Source organism: Euprymna scolopes, chromosome 25, assembly GCF_053919585.1.
Source record: "Euprymna scolopes isolate OS-2025 chromosome 25, ASM5391958v1, whole genome shotgun sequence".
NCBI classification, from domain to species: Eukaryota; Metazoa; Mollusca; class Cephalopoda; order Sepiida; family Sepiolidae; genus Euprymna; species Euprymna scolopes.
In genome coordinates this window covers 32,021,469-32,040,947 of record NC_136506.1, presented here as the reverse complement: position 1 = coordinate 32,040,947, position 19,479 = coordinate 32,021,469, and the positions used below count along the sequence as shown (strand labels likewise).

Here is a 19,479-nt window from a genome sequence, read left to right as displayed (position 1 = left end):
ACATACCACAATGTGATGACGACCATGATTAGCAATAAGTTTATGTATCATTTCTAGTATCCACATGATGTCAGTGATAATGTTTCAATAGATAGTTTATCACTTAAAACTAGTACATATTCTACGTAATTGTCATTTTTAGAATAAAACCTTTATTATATTTTTTATTAAAGATTTAGATAAAATGGAAGTTTGTAAACTACACTCCAAAATTGTAGAATTAATTTAATTTATTGCAGTCCGATGCGAGTCTTCCACGGGTATGAATGATAAAAGCCTCATCCCTGATGAATACATTACTGGAACACCAGACACACCAAACTCTCCTGTAAGTGATGTCAGACCTGAAGGTCCTGGATGGATTGTACCAGCACCAACTCAATCCACTGACCCGAAACCAAGCATCACAGTAAAACTGACCGATGACCCTGAAGGAGTAGAGCTGATCAAGGTTGATGTTAGCGGTAATGCAAAGAAAATCACAATTCTTGTACAACGTCCAGGATCTGAAAATTTCGAACCACTTCCTGGTGCAAATAAAATTACAGGACCATTCATCTCAACGACATTTGACAAAGTGACAGCAATCAAGGTTGTTTTGGAAGAAAAAGAAGATGATCAGAATCCAAACTACAAAGTAAACTTGGATGTTGAAGCATGTTTCCATTTGCCAAGTAAGAATCATTCATATTCCTCAAACCTAGTGTTTACTTCTATTTTAGCAGTTCCTGTTATTAGCCGAATTATGGTAATACAAAAAATGTTATTATTTTTATTAATTTTAGTTTTATTTCGGACTATTATTCTTATCTTTATTAGTTGTTGTTTTCATCTTTAATGGTTGTTGTTTTTCACGACGTTTCGGCAAACTATTCCTCTGGCTTCGTCAGGTGGTAACTGCGAAGTATAGGAACTTCGAATCTCCTAACTGCATTCTCATCAATCACTGCCATCCATAGTTGTTCTCATCTCACCACGTTTTTGGCCGAGTAAACGTCTGGCATGCTTTTGGGTAGTATTGAAACCGCTATCTTCAGACATTTTCCATCTAGAACCATAGAGATTCAACGTCTCTATCAACTGCGCCACGGGCCCCGAACGGCGATCAAGGTTGGATTATTTGATCTTATAAATCCACGTTTATTTATTATCTGATCTTCCATAGTCAAGTCCGTAACGATTGGATATATATTATTCCTTAATTGGAATTCATTTTTGAGATGAGCATTATATATATTAATTTTATATTTATTTCGGAGTATTATTCTCATCTTTATTTGTTGTTGTTTTCATCTTTATTGGTTGTTGTTTTTTCACAAACAGGTTTACTTTTCATTTACCAACAACTTTTTACATCATTGTAATATGACTAAGATGAGAAAATAGCTATGATGGTAGCTTATAGTTGTACTACTTATTCCAACTTGCTCTTCAGAATGTTAATCAGTAGAAAAAAGTTTCTAAAAATGTTACGATAATTAATATTACGATGATTAAAGTTGAATGCATATATTGAGAGTTGTTTGTCGATGATATACCTTAAATAATCGTTTCATGCATAGATAGTGTTACATGTAAGTTTTTTTATGTTATTTCAGAGGGAGATACCTTATGTGTCTGGGAATGTTCTTACATAAGTTATAATTTTTGTATCGGAATACATCTGATAAATATCGAAAATTGATAATCGAAAAAACGATTACAGAATAACGTCGGATTTTGAGTAAAGTTTATAGTTTGAAAGGACGTTAAATCACAAATGCATTTGAGAAGTTTTATTACCGGTCAAGCAGGAAAGGCTCAGCTTCTAAAATTAACTGTAAATCTTTTATATGACAAAAGCGCATTCAAAATGAATGTTTCTTTTTTAGAGCACATTTAAAGCATGATACTAGACTTTTGCATTTTAAACTTTAATAGAAGCCATTATTTACAGATAATTGTATAAAATCAACCGATAATCTACAGTGCAATGCAGACAAAAATGTATTGTAGACTATGTCTATGTAGCTGAGGAGGAGGTATGTGAAGCTCCCATTGTGTACACTGCATTGGTGGGGGGAGGGGCTTCAGTCCTTGACTAGAGCAGGTAATCAATTGATTTGATTGAAAATCGGCGAATACGCTCATTGGATAGCAATAATAGTATGAGAGGGTAAAACATTTGTTTATCCTCATTTAATCCCGGACAGCTCCGAGTTTCCCTACTAGTTACAAATTATAAAGTTTAAGCAATTTTTCCAATAATGTGGCTCATATAATTATATATTTATTTTCAGCATCTCCAATAACAACATCTACAAAGAAAACAACTACAGCAGGTAAATATATTTGTGGACAGTTGAAAAAAGTGCCAACAAACTCCCTACCATGATCTATTCATATTCTTTGCACAATTTCTAAACCAATGCATTCAATCAAATTTTTATTCATTTTTAAATAATTATTTTGATGAAAAGTGTGTGGAATGTTATGTAGTAAAAAATCAGTTCATACACAAAATAGTTTTTAAAAAATAATCATTTTTTAACATTTTATAAAGGGTTGCAATCTGTAGATGTTTAAATATAAGTTCGGTATATATTGATTGTTTAATAGTATTTTTTAATACTGAACTCAAATTCAAGCAAGAAAATATAATGTCAACTGAATATCTATTTATAATTTGTGTTATAATCTCAAATTTATGTTCTTACACTAAATCTAATTTAAAAGCCAGTTGAGATAAATGTCCATTTATCATCATATACATTTTGTACAAAAAATTCGATAACAGTATTATTTTAATATCAGTCTTTCCTAATTTCTCTTTCTTTTAAACTAGACAATGACGTAGTTACATTCAAGCTATATTCTCTCTAAGTGTTCTACCGATCTGAGATTATTATGAATTATTATTCAAGAATGATTTCTCATTATTGTATTCAATGAGATTTCATTCCATGTTTATATATTGTAGTAAAAATATTTATTTGTACATAATAATGTATTTACCTTATAGGACATGGACCAACCACTGGATCCACTTCAACAGGAACACCAACAATAACATCAACACCATTGATTAGCACAGGTAAAATATTGGAGAATACTCCAGAACTTTCTTTGCTTGATAAATATATATATTCTTTCACGGCATATCGTTGACCATTACAAGAACTAAACAGACCTAGCATGGTATAAAGGTTTTGAAAATCTTAAGTGAAAATGGTGCTATGGATCCGAGAATACAAAAACAACAGTTATTAGTCCATACCGGTATCAATGACAGTATAACGACTTCGCAGTAAGTAGTTTGTAACTACAATATTCACCGTGGAGTATCTATTAGCTTACAGGACTGATATCAATAATACAACATGCACTATGAAATACACAATTTCTAATATCAGTAATATTTTAACACATAAAAATCTGCGAAAATCTTTAGACAGTTGAAGTTTGCAGTAAATATTTCAAACAAATTAAATATGTAACAAAATTTGCTTTCTTTTCTTCTTTCTAACAATGACACCTACAATCACCACAACATCAGGAAGCACTTCAACAACAACAGGACCCACTTCAACAACATCAGGTGAGAAATCGAATAATTGATAATTTCTGAATTTACACAATCAGACAATCGGTTCAGCTTACAAAAGACGGCCGTAACGTGAAGCAAAATCTTGTGAATATAATAACAAATATGAAAATAATGATTTGCATATTCCACATAATACAAATTATTAATTCTCATCTAAAAAAATAACTAAAGAAAATATATCTTCATTTTTTTTCTTGCTTCTTGAATATTTTATAATATTGGAAAAAATATAACTGTACGTTTGCAATATATCACAATAAATTTATTGAGTAATGATTATTTTCACATACAATTATTAAATTAAAAACTTTAATGTTTTGTTTTTGTTCTAGTTCGATGTGAGTCTACTAAAGGTATGGATGAGAAAAGCCTCATCCCTGATGAATACATTACTGGAACACCAGACACACCAAACTCTCCTGTAAGTGATGTCAGACCTGAAGGTCCTGGATGGATTGTACCAGCACCAACTGAATCCACTGACCCGAAACCCAGCATCACAGTAAAACTGACCGATAACCCTGAAGGAGTAGAACTGATCAAGGTTGATGTTAGCGGTAATGCAAAGAAAATCACACTCCTTGTACAACGTCCAGGATCTGAAAATTTCGAACCACTTCCTGGTGCAAATAAAATCACTGGACCATTCATCTCAACCACATTTGACAAAGTGACTGCAATCAAGGTGATTTTGGAAGAAAAAGAAGATGATCAGAATCCAAACTACAAAGTAAACTTGGATGTTGAAGCATGTTTCCATTTGCCAAGTAAGAATATTTCATTATCTTTTGACCGAGTGTTTATGTATATTTTAGTAATTCTATGCATACATATCATCTGTAACATAGGTTATTCTGTGGTAAGACAACTAGGGATCTATTGGTATCTCACGATTTGACATAAAATAAACATATGGATTAGATGAAAACATAGCTATAGTTATTATATTAAATGCTTATCTTTATATTTAGGATATTAGATTCTAACTTTATAAAAAATTAAATTTCCTGCTAGATATATACATATAACACCATCACACACAGTCTAAGCTTTTATGGTTGATGCAACTTTAATTATAATTCTTTGTGTTTAAATCATCACATTTTAACTTTATTATATTTCAATTTCATAAAAACACAGTAAAAAAGAAATTCCTTGTATTTTGCTTAGAATGACTTATTTATGAATCATAAAAATTCTAAATATTTCTCATATTATGTTGCTTCTCTTTATTTCCAGCATCACAAACAACAAAGACGACGACTGCAACAACTAAAACGACTACTACCACACCGAGTAAGTGGTTTTATACTTGGAAACATTGTATAAATAGTTTTATCAAATGCATATTTCATGGTTTAGTCATTAATTTTTATACGATTACAAATCAAAGACCTCGACATGAATCTTTTATTTATTTTTCAGAAATATTAAGTTTTGTTTATCTTTTAAAAAGAAAACTCTTTTCAGGATATATATTTATAAATGCAAAATAATTATACCAAAAATGCTGTAAACATTGGAGAAAAATCGCAGTTTAGAAAATTTTCTGGAATCGAATTGAGTATGTATAACATATTGATGTTAATATAGGCCTTAAATTGTTTACAAACAGGTAATATATCGAGAAAATTGTTGTCAAGAATTAAGATTAACATGTTGCACATTTGTAGCTTTCATGGGCTGCATTTTTACACACCACAATGTGATGACGTCCATGATTAGCAATAAGTTTATGTATCATTTCTATTTCCCATCTGATCTCAGTGACAAAGTTTCAATAGATAGATATCACTTAAAACTATTACATATTATATGTAATTATTGTTTTTAGAATAAAACCTTTATTATATTTATTATTAAAGATTTAGATAAAATGGAACTTTATAAACTACACACCAAAACTATAGAATTAATTTAATTTATTGCAGTTCGATGCGAGTCTTCCAAGGGTATGAATGATAAAAGCCTCATCCCTGATGAATACATTACTGGAACACCAGACACACCAAACTCTCCTGTAAGTGATGTCAGACCTGAAGGTCCTGGATGGATTGTACCAGCACCAACTCAATCCACTGACCCGAAACCAAGCATCACAGTAAAACTGACCGATGACCCTGAAGGAGTAGAGCTGATCAAGGTTGATGTTAGCGGTAATGCAAAGAAAATCACAATCCTTGTACAACGTCCAGGATCTGAAAATTTCGAACCATTTCCTGGTGCAAATAAAATCACTGGACCATTCATCTCAACGACATTTGACAAAGTGACAGCAATCAAGGTTATTTTGGAAGAAAAAGAAGATGATCAGAATCCAAACTACAAAGTAAACTTGGATGTTGAAGCATGTTTCCATTTGCCAAGTAAGAATCATTCATATTCCTCAAACCTAGTGTTTACTTCTATTTTAGCAGTTCCTGTTATTAGCCGAATTATTGTAATGCAAATCATGTTACTTTTCATTTACCAACAACTTTTTACATTATTGTAATATGACTAAGATGAGAAAATAGCTATGATTTTAGCTTATAGTTGTATTACTTATTCCAACTTGCTCTGCAGAATGTTAATCAGTAGAAAATAGTTTCTAAAAATATTATAAGTAAAGTTGATTGCATATATTGTGAGTTGTTTGCCGATGATATGCCTTAAATAATCGTTTCATGCATAGATAGTGTTACATGCAATTTTTTTTTTTTATGTTATTTCAGAGGGAGATACTTAATGTGTCTGGGAATGTTCTTTCATAAGTTATAATTTTTGTATCGGAATACATCTGATGAATATCGAAAATTGATAATAGAAAAAACGATTACAGAATAACGTCCGATTTTGAGTAAAGTTTATAGTTTGAAAGGACGTTAAATCACAAATGCATTTGAGAAGTTTTATTACCGGTCAAGCAGGAAAGGCTCAGCTTCTAAAATTAACTGTAAATCTTTTATATGACTAAAGCGCATTCAAAATGAATGTTTCTTTTTTAGAGCACATTTAAAGCATGATACTAGACTTTTGCATTTTAAACTTTAATAGAAGCCATTATTTACAGATAATTGTATAAAATCAACAGATAATCAACAGTGCAATGTAGACAAAAATGTATTGTAGACTATGTCGCTGGGGGGAGGAGGTATGTGAAGCTCCCATGTTGTACACAGCATGGGTGGGGGAGGGGCTTCAGTCCTTGACTAGAGTAGGAAATCAATTGATTTGATTGAAAATCGGTGAATACACTGATTTGATAACAATAATAGTATGAGATGGTAAAACATTTGTTTATCCTAATTTAAACCTGGACAGCTCCGAGTTTCCCTACTAGTTACAAATTATAAAGTGTAATCAATTTTTCAAATAATATGGCTCATGTAATTATATATTTATTTTCAGCATCTCCAATAACAACATCTACAAAGAAAACAACTACAGCAGGTAAATATATTTGTGGACAGTTGAAAAAAGTGCCAACAAACTCCCTACCATGATCTATTCATATTCTTTGCACAATTTCTAAATCAATGCATTCACTCAAATTTATATTCATTTTTTAATAATTATTTTGATAAAAAGTGTGTGGAATGTTATGTAGTAGAAAATCAGTTCATACACAAAATAGTTTAAAGAAATAATAATTTTTTAACATTTTAAAAAGGGTTGCAATCTTTAGATGTTTAAATAGTAGTTGATATTTTGTTAATTTCATGTCATTTATTTATTTTGTTTAGGAATATAAGTTCGGTATATATTGATTTTTTAATAGTATTTTTTAATACTGAACTCAAATTCAAGCAAGAAAATATATCAACTGAATATCTGTTTATAATTTGTGATATAATCTCAAATTTATTTTCTTACACTAAATCTCATTCAAAAGCCAGTTGAGATAAATATCCATTTATCATCGTGTACATTTTGCAGAAAAAATTTGATAACAGTATCATTTTAATATCAGTCTTTCCTAATTTCTCTTTCTTTTAAACTAGACAATGACGTGGTTACATTGATAAACATTCAATCTATATTCTCTCTAAGTGTTCTACCGATCTCTGATTATTATGAATTATTATTCAAGAATGATTTCTCTTTATTGTATTCAATGAGAAGATTTCATTCCATGTTTACATATGGTAGTAAAAAATATTTATTTGTACATAATAATGTATTTACCTTATAGGACCTGGACCAACCACTGGATCCACTTCAACAGGAACACCAACAATAACATCAACACCATTGATTAGCACAGGTAAAATATTGGAGAATACTCCAGAACTTTCTTTGCTTGATAAATATATATATTCTTTCACGGCATATTGTTGACCATTACAAGAACTAAACAGACCTAGCATGGTATAAAGGTGTTGAAAATCTTAAGTGAAAATGGTGCTATGGATCCGAGAATACAAAAACAATAGTTGTTAGTCCATAACGGTATCAATGACAGTATAACGACTTCACAGTAAATAGTTTGTAACTACAATATTCACTGTAGAGTATCTATTAGCTTACATGACTGATATCAATAATACAACATGCACTATGAAATACACAATTTCTAATATCAGTAATATTCACTAAACTATACAGTATTTAGCGATTATTTTTCGCTTTCTATTAATAATAAAAAGCTTTCTAAACTCATGTTCCAGGAATTATTCATTTGCTTATCTGTATTATACACTATTGGATATTTTAACACATTAAAATCTGCAGAAAATCTTTAGACTGTTGACGTTTGCACTAAACATTTCAAAAAAATTAAATATGTAACAAAATTTGCTTTTTTGTCTTCTTTCTAACAATGACACCTACAATCACCACAACATCAGGAAGCACTTCAACAACAACAGGACCAACTTCAACAACATCAGGTGAGAAATCAAATAATTGATAATTTCTGAATTTACACAATCAGACAATCGGTTCAGCTTACAAAAGAGGGCCGTAACGTGAAGCAAAATCTTATGAATAAAATAACAAATATGAAAATAATGATTTGCATATTCCACATAATACAAATTATTAATTCTCATCTAAAAAAATAACTAAAGAAAATATATCTTCTTTTTTTTCTTGCTTCTTGAATATTTTATAATATTGGAAAAAATATAACTGTACGTTTGCAATATATGACAATAAATTTATTGAGTAATGATTATTTTCACATAAAATTATTAAATTAAAAACTTTAATGTTTTGTTTTTGTTCTAGTTCGATGTGAGTCTACTAAAGGTATGGATGAGAAAAGCCTCATCCCTGATGAATACATTACTGGAACACCAGACACACCAAACTCTCCTGTAAGTGATGTCAGACCTGAAGGTCCTGGATGGATTGTACCAGCACCAACTGAATCCACTGACCCGAAACCCAGCATCACAGTAAAACTGACCGATGACCCTGAAGGAGTAGAGCTGATCAAGGTTGATGTGAGCGGTAATGCAAAGAAAATCACAATTCTTGTACAACGTCCAGGATCTGAAAATTTCGAACCACTTCCTGGTGCAAATAAAATCAGTGGACCATTCATCTCAACCACATTTGACAAAGTGACTGCAATCAAGGTGATTTTGGAAGAAAAAGAAGATGATCAGAATCCAAACTACAAAGTAAACTTGGATGTTGAAGCATGTTTCCATTTGCCAAGTAAGAATATTTCATTATCTTTTGACCGAGTGTTTATGTATATTTTAGTAATTCTATGCATACATATTATTTGTAACTGTGGTAAGACAACTAGGGATCTCTTGGTATCTCACGATTTGGCATAAGATAAGCATATGTATTAGATGAAAACATAGCTATAGTTATTTTATTAAATGCTAATCTTTATAGTTAGGATATTAGATTCTAACTTTATAAATAATTTGATTTCTTGCTAGATATATACATATAACACCATCACAGACATTATAAGCTTTTATGGTTGATGCAACTTTTATTATAATTCTTTGTTTTTAAATCATCAAATTTTAACTTTATTATATTTCAATTTCATAAAAACACAGTAAAAAAGAAATTCCTTGTATTTTGCTTAGAATGACTTACTTATGAATCATAAAAATTCTAAATATTTCTCATATTATGTTGCTTCTCTTTATTTCCAGCATCACAAACAACAAAGACGACGACTGCAACAACTAAAACGACTACTACCACACCGAGTAAGTTGTTTATATTTTGAAACATTGTATAAATTGTTTTATCAAATACATATTTCATGGTTTAGTCATTAATTTTTATACGATTACAAATCAAAGACCTCGACATGAATCTTTTATTTATTTTTCAGAAATATTAAGTTTTATTTATCTTTTCAAAAGCAAACTCTTTTCAGGATATATATTTATAAATGCAAAATAATTATACCAAAAATGCTTTAAACATTGGAGAAAAATCGCATTTTAGAAAATTTTCTGGAATCGAATTGAGTATGTATAAGATATTGATGTTAATATAGGCCTTAAATTGTTTACAAACAGGTAATATATCGAGAAAATTGTTGTCAAGAATTAAGATTAACATGTTGCACATTTGTAGCTTTCATGAGCTGCATTTTTACACACCACAATGTGATGACGTCCATGATTAGCAATAAGTTTATGTATCATTTCTATTTCCCATCTGATCTCAGTGACAAAGTTTCAATAGATAGATATCACTTAAAACTATTACATATTATATGTAATTATTGTTTTTAGAATAAAACCTTTATTATATTTATTATTAAAGATTTAGATAAAATGGAAGTTTATAAACTACACTCCAAAACTATAGAATTAATTTAATTTATTGCAGTTCGATGCGAGTCTTCCAAGGGTATGAATGATAAAAGCCTCATCCCTGATGAATACATTACTGGAACACCAGACACACCAAACTCTCCTGTAAGTGATGTGAGACCTGAAGGTCCTGGATGGATTGTACCAGCACCAACTGAATCCACTGACCCGAAACCAAGCATCACAGTAAAACTGACCGATGACCCTGAAGGAGTAGAGCTGATCAAGGTTGATGTGAGCGGTAATGCTAAGAAAATCACAATCCTTGTACAACGTCCAGGATCTGAAAATTTCGAACCACTTCCTGGTGCCAGTAAAATTACAGGTCCATTCATCTCAACCACATTTGACAAAGTGACAGCAATCCAGGTGATTTTGGAAGAAAAAGAAGATGATCAGAATCCAAACTACAAAGTAAACTTGGATGTTGAAGCATGTTTCCATTTGCCAAGTAAGAATCATTCATATTCCTCAAACCTAGTGTTTACTTCTATTTTAGCAGTTCCTGTTATTAGCCGAATTATTATAATACAAATAAGGTTACTTTTCATTACCAACAACTTTTTCCATTATTGTAATATGACTAAGATGAGAAAATAGCTATGATTGTAGCTTATAGTTGTACTACTTATTCCAACTTGCTCTGCAGAATGTTAATCAGTAGAAAATAGTTTCTAAAAATATTACGATAATTAAAGTTGAATGCATATATTGAGAGTTGTTTGTCGATGATATGCCTTAAATAATCGTTTCATGCATAGATAGTGTTACATGTAAGTTTTTTTATGTTATTTCAGAGGGAGATACCTTATGTGTCTGGGAATGTTCTTACATAAGTTATAATTTTTGTATCGGAATACATCTGATAAATATCGAAAATTGATAATCGAAAAAACGATTACAGAATAACGTCGGATTTTGAGTAAAGTTTATAGTTTGAAAGGACGTTAAATCACAAATGCATTTGAGAAGTTTTATTACCGTTCAAGCAGGAAAGGGTCAGCTTCTAAAATTAACTGTAAATCTTTTACATGACAAAAGCGCATTCAAAATGAATGTTTCTTTTTTAGAGCACATTAAAAGCATGATACTGGACTTTTGCATTTTAAACTTGAATAGAAGCCATTATTTACAGATAATTGTATAAAATCAACAGATAATCTACAGTGCAATGTGGACAAAAATGTATTGTAGACTATGTCGCTGGGGGGAGGAGGTATGTGAAGCTCCCGTGTTGTACACTGCCTGGGTGGGGGAGAGCTTCAGTCCTTGACTAGAGTAGGAAATCAATTGATTTGATTGAAAATCGGTAAATACACTGATTTGATAACAATAATTCTATGAGAGGGTAAAACATTTGTTTATCCTCATTGAAACCTGGACAGCTCCGAGTTTCCCTACTAGTTACAAATTATAAAGTGAATCAATTTCTCCAATAATATGGCTCATGTAATTATATATTTATTTTCAGCATCTCCAATAACAACATCTACAAAGAAAACAACTACAGCAGGTAAATATATTTGTGGACAGTTGAAAAAAGTGCCAACAAACTCCCTACCATGATCTATTCATATTCTTTGCACAATTTCTAAACCAATACATTCACTCAAATTTTTATTCATTTTTAAATAATTATTTTGATAAAAAGTGTGTGTGGAATGTTATGTAGTAGAAAATCAGTTCAGACACAAAATAGTTTAAAGAAATAATAATTTTTTAACATTTTTAAAAGGGTTGCAATCTTTAGATGTTTAAATAGTCGTTGATATTTTGTTCATTTCATGTCATTTATTTATTTTGTTTAGGAATATAAGTTCGGTATATATTGATTTTTTAATACTGAACTCAAATTCAAGCAAGAAAATATATCAACTGAATATCTGTTTATTATTTGTGATATAATCTCAAATTTATTTTCTTACACTAAATCTCATTTAAAAGCCAGTTGAGATAAATATCCATTTATCATCGTGTACATTTTGTAGAAAAAATTCGATAACAGTATTATTTTAATATCAGTCTTTCCTAATTTCTCTTTCTTTTAAACTAGACAATGACGTAGTTACATTGATAAACATTCAAGCTATATTCTCTCTAAGTGTTCTACCGATCTCTGATTATTATGAATTATTATTCAAGAATGATTTCTCTTTATTGTATTCAATGAGAAGATTTCATTCCATGTTTATATATGGTAGTAAAAAATATTTATTTGTACATAATAATGTATTTACCTTATAGGACCTGGACCAACCACTGGATCTACTTCAACAGGAACACCAACAATAACATCAACACCATTGATAACCACAGGTAAAATATTGGAAAATACTCCAGAACTTTCTTTGCTTGATAAATATATATATTCTTTTACGGCATATCGTTGACCATTACAAGAACTAAACAGACCTAGCACGGTATAAACAAGTGAAAATGGTGCTATGGATCCGAGAATACAAAAACAACAGTTATTAGTCCATACCGGTATCAATGACAGTATAACGACTTCACAGTAAGTAGTTTGTAACTACAATATTCACTGTGGAGTATCTATTATCTTACAGGACTGATATCAATAATACAACATGCACTATGAAATACACAATTTCTAATATCAGTAATATTTTAACACATAAAAATCTGCGAAAATCTTTAGACAGTTGAAGTTTGCAGTAAATATTTCAAACAAATTAAATATGTAACAAAATTTGCTTTCTTTTCTTCTTTCTAACAATGACACCTACAATCACTACAACATCAGGAAGTACTTCAACAACAACAGGACCCACTTCAACAACATCAGGTGAGAAATCAAATAATTGAAAATTTCAGAATTTACGCTATCAGACAATCGATTCAACTGAAAAAGACGGCCGTTACGTGAATCAAAATCTTATGAATATAATAACAAATATGAAAATAATGATCTGAATATTCCAAATAATACAAATTATAAATTCTCATTAAAAAAAAAACTAAAGAAAATATATCTTCTTTTTTTTTCTTGCTTCTTGAATATTTTGATAATATTGGAAAAATATGTAACTGTACGTTTGCAATATATGACCATGAATTTATTGAGTAATGTATATTTTCACATACAATTGTTAAATTAAAATTTATAATGTTTTGTTGCCGTTCCAGTTCGATGTGAGTCTACTAAAGGTATGGATGAGAAAAGCCTCATCCCTGATGAATACATTACTGGAACACCAGACACACCAAACTCTCCTGTAAGTGATGTCAGACCTGAAGGTCCTGGATGGATTGTACCAGCACCAACTGAATCCACTGACCCGAAACCCAGCATCACAGTAAAACTGACCGATGACCCTGAAGGAGTAGAGCTGATCAAGGTTGATGTGAGCGGTAATGCAAAGAAAATCACAATTCTTGTACAACGTCCAGGATCTGAAAATTTCGAACCACTTCCTGGTGCAAATAAAATCACTGGACCATTCATCTCAACCACATTTGACAAAGTGACTGCAATCAAGGTGATTTTGGAAGAAAAAGAAGATGATCAGAATCCAAACTACAAAGTAAACTTGGATGTTGAAGCATGTTTCCATTTGCCAAGTAAGAATATTTCATTATCTTTTGACCGAGTGTTTATGTATATTTTAGTAATTCTATGCATACATATCATCTGTAACATAGGTTATTCTGTGGTAAGACAACTAGGGATCTATTGGTATCTCACGATTTGACATAAAATAAACATATGGATTAGATGAAAACATAGCTATAGTTATTATATTAAATGCTTATCTTTATATTTAGGATATTAGATTCTAACTTTATAAAAAATTAAATTTCCTGCTAGATATATACATATAACACCATCACACACAGTCTAAGCTTTTATGGTTGATGCAACTTTAATTATAATTCTTTGTGTTTAAATCATCACATTTTAACTTTATTATATTTCAATTTCATAAAAACACAGTAAAAAAGAAATTCCTTGTATTTTGCTTAGAATGACTTACTTATGAATCATAAAAATTCTAAATATTTCTCATATTATGTTGCTTCTCTTTATTTCCAGCATCACAAACAACAAAGACGACGACTGCAACAACTAAAACGACTACTACCACACCGAGTAAGTTGTTTATATTTTGAAACATTGTATAAATTGTTTTATCAAATGCATATTTCATGGTTTATTAATTCATTTTTGTACGATTACGAATCAGATACCTCGACATGCATCTTTTAGTTATTTTTCAGAAATATTAAGTTTTGTTTATCTTTACAAAAGAAAACACATTTCGGGATATATATTTATAAATGTGTTATATCGTAGATTATATGAATAACAAGTCGTTACTGGGGTTGTACAGAAAAGGTTTATTTAGGTAAAAAGGTACACACATTTCTAAGCGTCCATTGACAGCTTAGTACTTAATTCTGTCTCCCACGTGAGGAGAGTTTGCTTGTCTTTTTGTAGACGTAACAGTCCATTCCTTTGAGGGTTGTTGGATCAGTCCATTATATCACCTTCCTCCCAAGCTAAATTCTTCCCTATAATTTCGCAGCACCATTTTTTTCTTTTTTGACTTTGTCCAAAAAATTCAGTTCTTTTTCTTTTTCTTTCACTTCTCCTTAAAATTTGCGTTTGCGAATTTTTGGATTTTGGAGAGTGACTTGTATTTTCAGTTACTGGTGCTTCCTTTTTTGGAGGCTCTATGTGAAAAATGCCATACAGTACTTCCATCTGTACTTTTGTTTTTAACTATTTCAATATATCGGGGTCTGAGTTGGTTTATATGTTTTTGTGGGAAAATGTCTGACCTTTCATAATGTAGACCATTCTTCCAATTCTTTTTGAGATTATGCCTTCTTCCCAAAAACTCTTCCCTGCCCGATAATTGTTGAAAAAACTTTATCCTCGTCCTTATATATCTTGTATCGTACATTATCTTTTACACTTTTTTTTTACTTTTTTACTCGGAATTAACCGGTCGAACACAGAGCGCACTTTTCTGGCAAACATTATTTCCGTTGGGGATAAATTTGCATTTGTATTCGGATTAGGCGTTATCCTGTACACTGCTAAAAATTTCTGAAGACTTTTTTCTTCAGCGTCGATGTTATCGTTCTTTTTTAACGCTCGTTTAAAAGTATCAACAAATCTTTCAGCTTGTCCGTTAGATCGAGGGCTAAAAGTTGGTGTTGTGATATGCTCTATGGCCAGTGACTCACAGTAGATCTTAAATTCTTGACCTTTGAACATGGTGCCATTATCACTAACAATTGTTTTTGGTACGCCAAAACGCCCAAATACCTCGTCCAACGCCTTTATTGTGTTTGCCGCTGTAGGATGTTTGAATTTAAAAATTTCTGGCCATTTCGACATGATATCTACTATTACCAGGTAATAATATCCTTTTAGAGGTCCTGCGTAATCTATATGGATCCGCATCCATGGTATATCTGTTTTAGGCCAAGGTTGCGTCTTTGTGGGTGGCGCTTTTGCTGCTAGTTGGCAACCCTTACATAATTTTATCATTTTTTCTATGTCCTGATCCATTCCAGGCCAGTACGTATATGCTCTCATTAGTGCTTTCATTCTGGAGATTCCAGGATGTCCCATGTGGAATTCTTTTAAAATTCTCTTCTGTAATACTTGAGGTATTACCACTCTATCTGCGTACATTAGAGTTTCATCGCACTTTGAAAATGGAAAAACTGTTAATCCTTTCCTCTTCTTTTCTTTTTGTCCCACTTGTTTTTTTATCTTGTTAATGTATTCATCTGTTCTTGCTGCTTTCTTTATTTCCTCAAGTGTTACCGGAAGTTCCCTAACAGTATTTATTAATATATCTGTTAGTTCATTTTCTTCTTTTAGTGCAGCTATAACAGTTTCTTCAAGTAATTCAGTTTTATTTGGGATCAACCTGGACAAACCATCTGTGTGTGCAATTTTGCTGGACGCTAGGTGTTTCATTTTAAAATTGTAGTTTAACAGAATCATGCTCCATCTTTGTAACCTATTAGCCGTATGAGTAGGAACTCCTTTTTTGGAACCAAAAATCGATAACAAAGGTTTGTGGTCCGTTTCCAAGATAAAAAATCTTCCATGGATGAACCTATGAAATTTCCTCATGGCGTATACAATTGCCAGACCTTCTTTTTCTATCTGACTATAATTTTTTCTGCGGGTAGCAAAACCCTTGAGGCATGAATAATTGGTTTAGTCGATCCATCTTTGAGTCTGTGTAGTAGCACAGGACCTAAACCGTATTCGCTCGCATCTGCTGCTACAATTAATTCTTTTTTCGGATCGTAGTGAGCTAGTGCTAAATCCGATAACAGACATTTTTTAATCTTTAGGAATGCTTCATCACGTTCTTTTGTCCAGAGCCATTTTTTATTCTTTTTCAATAATTCGTTTAAATGTGCTCTTAGTTCATGCATATTTGGGATATAAGAATTATAATAATTTGCTAGTCCCAAAAATGACTGTAGCTGCACTATATTTTCTGGTCTAGGCATGTTTTTGATTGCTTCAGCCTATTAGGATTAGGTTTTCTACCATTTCGATCAATCACTTGTCCCAAATATTCAATTTTGTCCATCCCAAAATTACATTTTTCGAGAGCCACTTTCAATCCATAGTTTGATATTCTCTCGAATACTTTGCCAATGTGGATCTTATGCTCTTCCACATTTTTACTTCTTATAAGGATGTCATCTAGATAAGCCATAGCAAAATCCAAACCTGCTAGCATTGTATCCATAATTTGCTGGAACAAATTTGGGGCTACTTTTAAACCAAAAGGCAAACGTTTTAGTAAAAATAGTCCCTTATGGGTATTTAATGTCAGATACTTAGCACAATCTTCCTGGACTTTTACTTGCCAATACGCTTCAGACAAATCAATTTTTGTAAAAAATTTTCCTCCGCTTAACTTCGAAAAAATTTCCTCTGGGGTAGGAAGCGGGTAGTTATGCTCCTTGAGACAATCATTTAGACCTGTCGAAAAGTCTGTGCATACCCTGATTTTATTATTTTTCTTCTTAACGTAAACCGTGGGTGAAGCCCATTCAGAGTAGTCCACTTTTTCTATTACTCCAATATCTTGAAGTCTCTTTAATTCTTTCTCTATAGTTTCTAATGCTGAATATGGAACCTTTCTTTTGGGTTTGAAAACTGGTTTAGCTTCGTCCTTTAGTTCAAATTTCACCTCCGTTTTCGTGCAGCAACCCAAACCTTCAGAGAATACCTCTTTAAAGTCTTTTTTTAATTCGTCAATAAACTTTCCTGGTAGTTTAGAATTTTCTAAACACGCCAGACTTACTTTATTGCAAAATGAGCTTATGGGTTTTCCCCATAAATTAAAAAGAATCATTAAGTCTATACCGAACAAATTAGAATTTTTCCCCGGTACAACATATAAGTTGGTTTTCACAGCATTCTCCTTTAGTAAAAGTTGGTTTTCACAGCATTCTCCTTTGGTAAAAAATTCACCCTTAAATTTTAGTTTATTTCCAGACACACTTCTGGCAATTGTTTTTGTATTTTGTAACTTTGGAAACCCAATTTTCTTCCAAGTTACTTCGTCAATTATACCTATGTCGCTTCCCGTATCTAGAAGACAGTTCACATTACAGCCATTAATTTTAATTTCAATATATTTTCTTTTATCACACCTAGACTCATTTTTAGGACCAATGGTCTTTATTTCTGCTTTTCGGTATTTTCCTTTCCTGCATACCGTTGATTTATGGCCTTTTTTATTACATTTGTTACATATTTTGAATTTAAAGTAACAATCTTTAGTGAAGTGTTTTTCCCCCACATGTCTTACAGGATTTTTCGTGTGCACATTTCATCACCCTTTCCATTTTTTTTTCCATATTTTTTTCTTCAAAATTTTTTCCTTCGATGCTTGTATTGTCCTGCTTTAAATTTAACAGTTTCTGGCACTCTTCCGTAACTTTTTGTAACGTTATTTCTGTGTCTTGGTTCATAATGGATAATATCCTTGAACGAATATCCTTATCTTTAGAGGCTGTTAAACCTTGCACAAAGATTAGACATTTAAACATATCCTCTTTGAGGTCTTTTAATTTAAAGGATTCACAATGAGCATTCACTTTCCCTGCATCAGTAATAACATCTTTGTCCTCCTGCTTCGTGATATTTAAACATTTATAACGTGTATAGAATAGACTATCTCGTTCACTGAAAATGTTTGACAATATTTTTATTGTTTCACTAAAAGAAATCTCTGCAGGTTTCTTTGGCAGGATAAAATTCGTATACTTTGTATTTTCCTGAGATCCAAGTTTTTGAAGAAGAAGAAGGATAATCTTCTCTTCGTCTGTCCAAGACTGACATCTCTTAGCAAAAATATTTTTGTATCTCCGAAAATATGCCGGAAAAGTTAACCCATTTGTCGGCTTGTATACAAATTCGGATAAAGAATTTGCTATTCCTTCAGGAGTGAAACGACAGTCTTTCTGCTGAGTTAAAATACTCTGTAGTATTTCGCTTTGCTTCAATTGTTGTTGCTGAAGTAATTCCATTTGCTTTTGTTGTGCAAACAATGCCGATTGCATAGTTCTAGTGAATTCCGCTAATTGCTCCATGTTAAAAATTTTTTTTTTTTTTTTTTACAAAACCACACAATTAAACAAAAGATTCACTCAAATGTCCTATAAATTCAATAAATTAAAAGCACAATTTCCTTCAGAAGAGAAAAAAAAACACTTCGAGCCGAATAAAACTTGAAATGGACACTTCTTTTTTTTTTTAAATATTCTTTTCAAAAAAATGTTCGCTTCAAAATGTCAACTTCTCTTTCTTTTTTTTTTTAGGAGCGTAACCGACTGAAACACTTACTTTTTAAATGTTGGCTCTGTCGAAGTTTTTTTTTCTTCTTCCTTCTTTGGATTTCTTTTGTTTTCTGCTCGTTAATCTTCTTGTGTGCTTTTTCCTTCGCTTTGTTTTTTAGTGAGTTTCGTTCGAATTCTTCGTCGCCAGTTGTTATATCGTAGATTATATGAATAACAAGTCATTACTGGGGTTGTACAGAAAAGGTTTATTTAGGTAAAAAGGTACACACATTTCTAAGCGTCCATTGACAGCTTAGT

At 31.5% G+C, this 19,479-nt stretch overlaps 1 protein-coding gene across 1 annotated transcript in view; it reads left to right on the top strand.

Moving 5' to 3' along the window:
* The window catches only part of LOC145247313 (uncharacterized), a 558,870-nt gene that overhangs the window by 199,646 nt on the left and 339,745 nt on the right, over window positions 1-19,479 (top strand). The window contains exons 102-119 of the mRNA XM_080108949.1: window positions 240-674; window positions 2,280-2,321; window positions 3,002-3,073; window positions 3,536-3,577; window positions 3,919-4,353; window positions 4,826-4,882; window positions 5,518-5,952; window positions 6,977-7,018; window positions 7,761-7,832; window positions 8,416-8,457; window positions 8,798-9,232; window positions 9,694-9,750; window positions 10,385-10,819; window positions 11,840-11,881; window positions 12,613-12,684; window positions 13,133-13,174; window positions 13,516-13,950; window positions 14,423-14,479. Coding sequence (XP_079965075.1) covers window positions 240-674; window positions 2,280-2,321; window positions 3,002-3,073; window positions 3,536-3,577; window positions 3,919-4,353; window positions 4,826-4,882; window positions 5,518-5,952; window positions 6,977-7,018; window positions 7,761-7,832; window positions 8,416-8,457; window positions 8,798-9,232; window positions 9,694-9,750; window positions 10,385-10,819; window positions 11,840-11,881; window positions 12,613-12,684; window positions 13,133-13,174; window positions 13,516-13,950; window positions 14,423-14,479 — 3,249 coding nt within the window. The remainder of the gene's footprint in view (window positions 1-239; window positions 675-2,279; window positions 2,322-3,001; window positions 3,074-3,535; window positions 3,578-3,918; window positions 4,354-4,825; window positions 4,883-5,517; window positions 5,953-6,976; window positions 7,019-7,760; window positions 7,833-8,415; window positions 8,458-8,797; window positions 9,233-9,693; window positions 9,751-10,384; window positions 10,820-11,839; window positions 11,882-12,612; window positions 12,685-13,132; window positions 13,175-13,515; window positions 13,951-14,422; window positions 14,480-19,479) is intronic.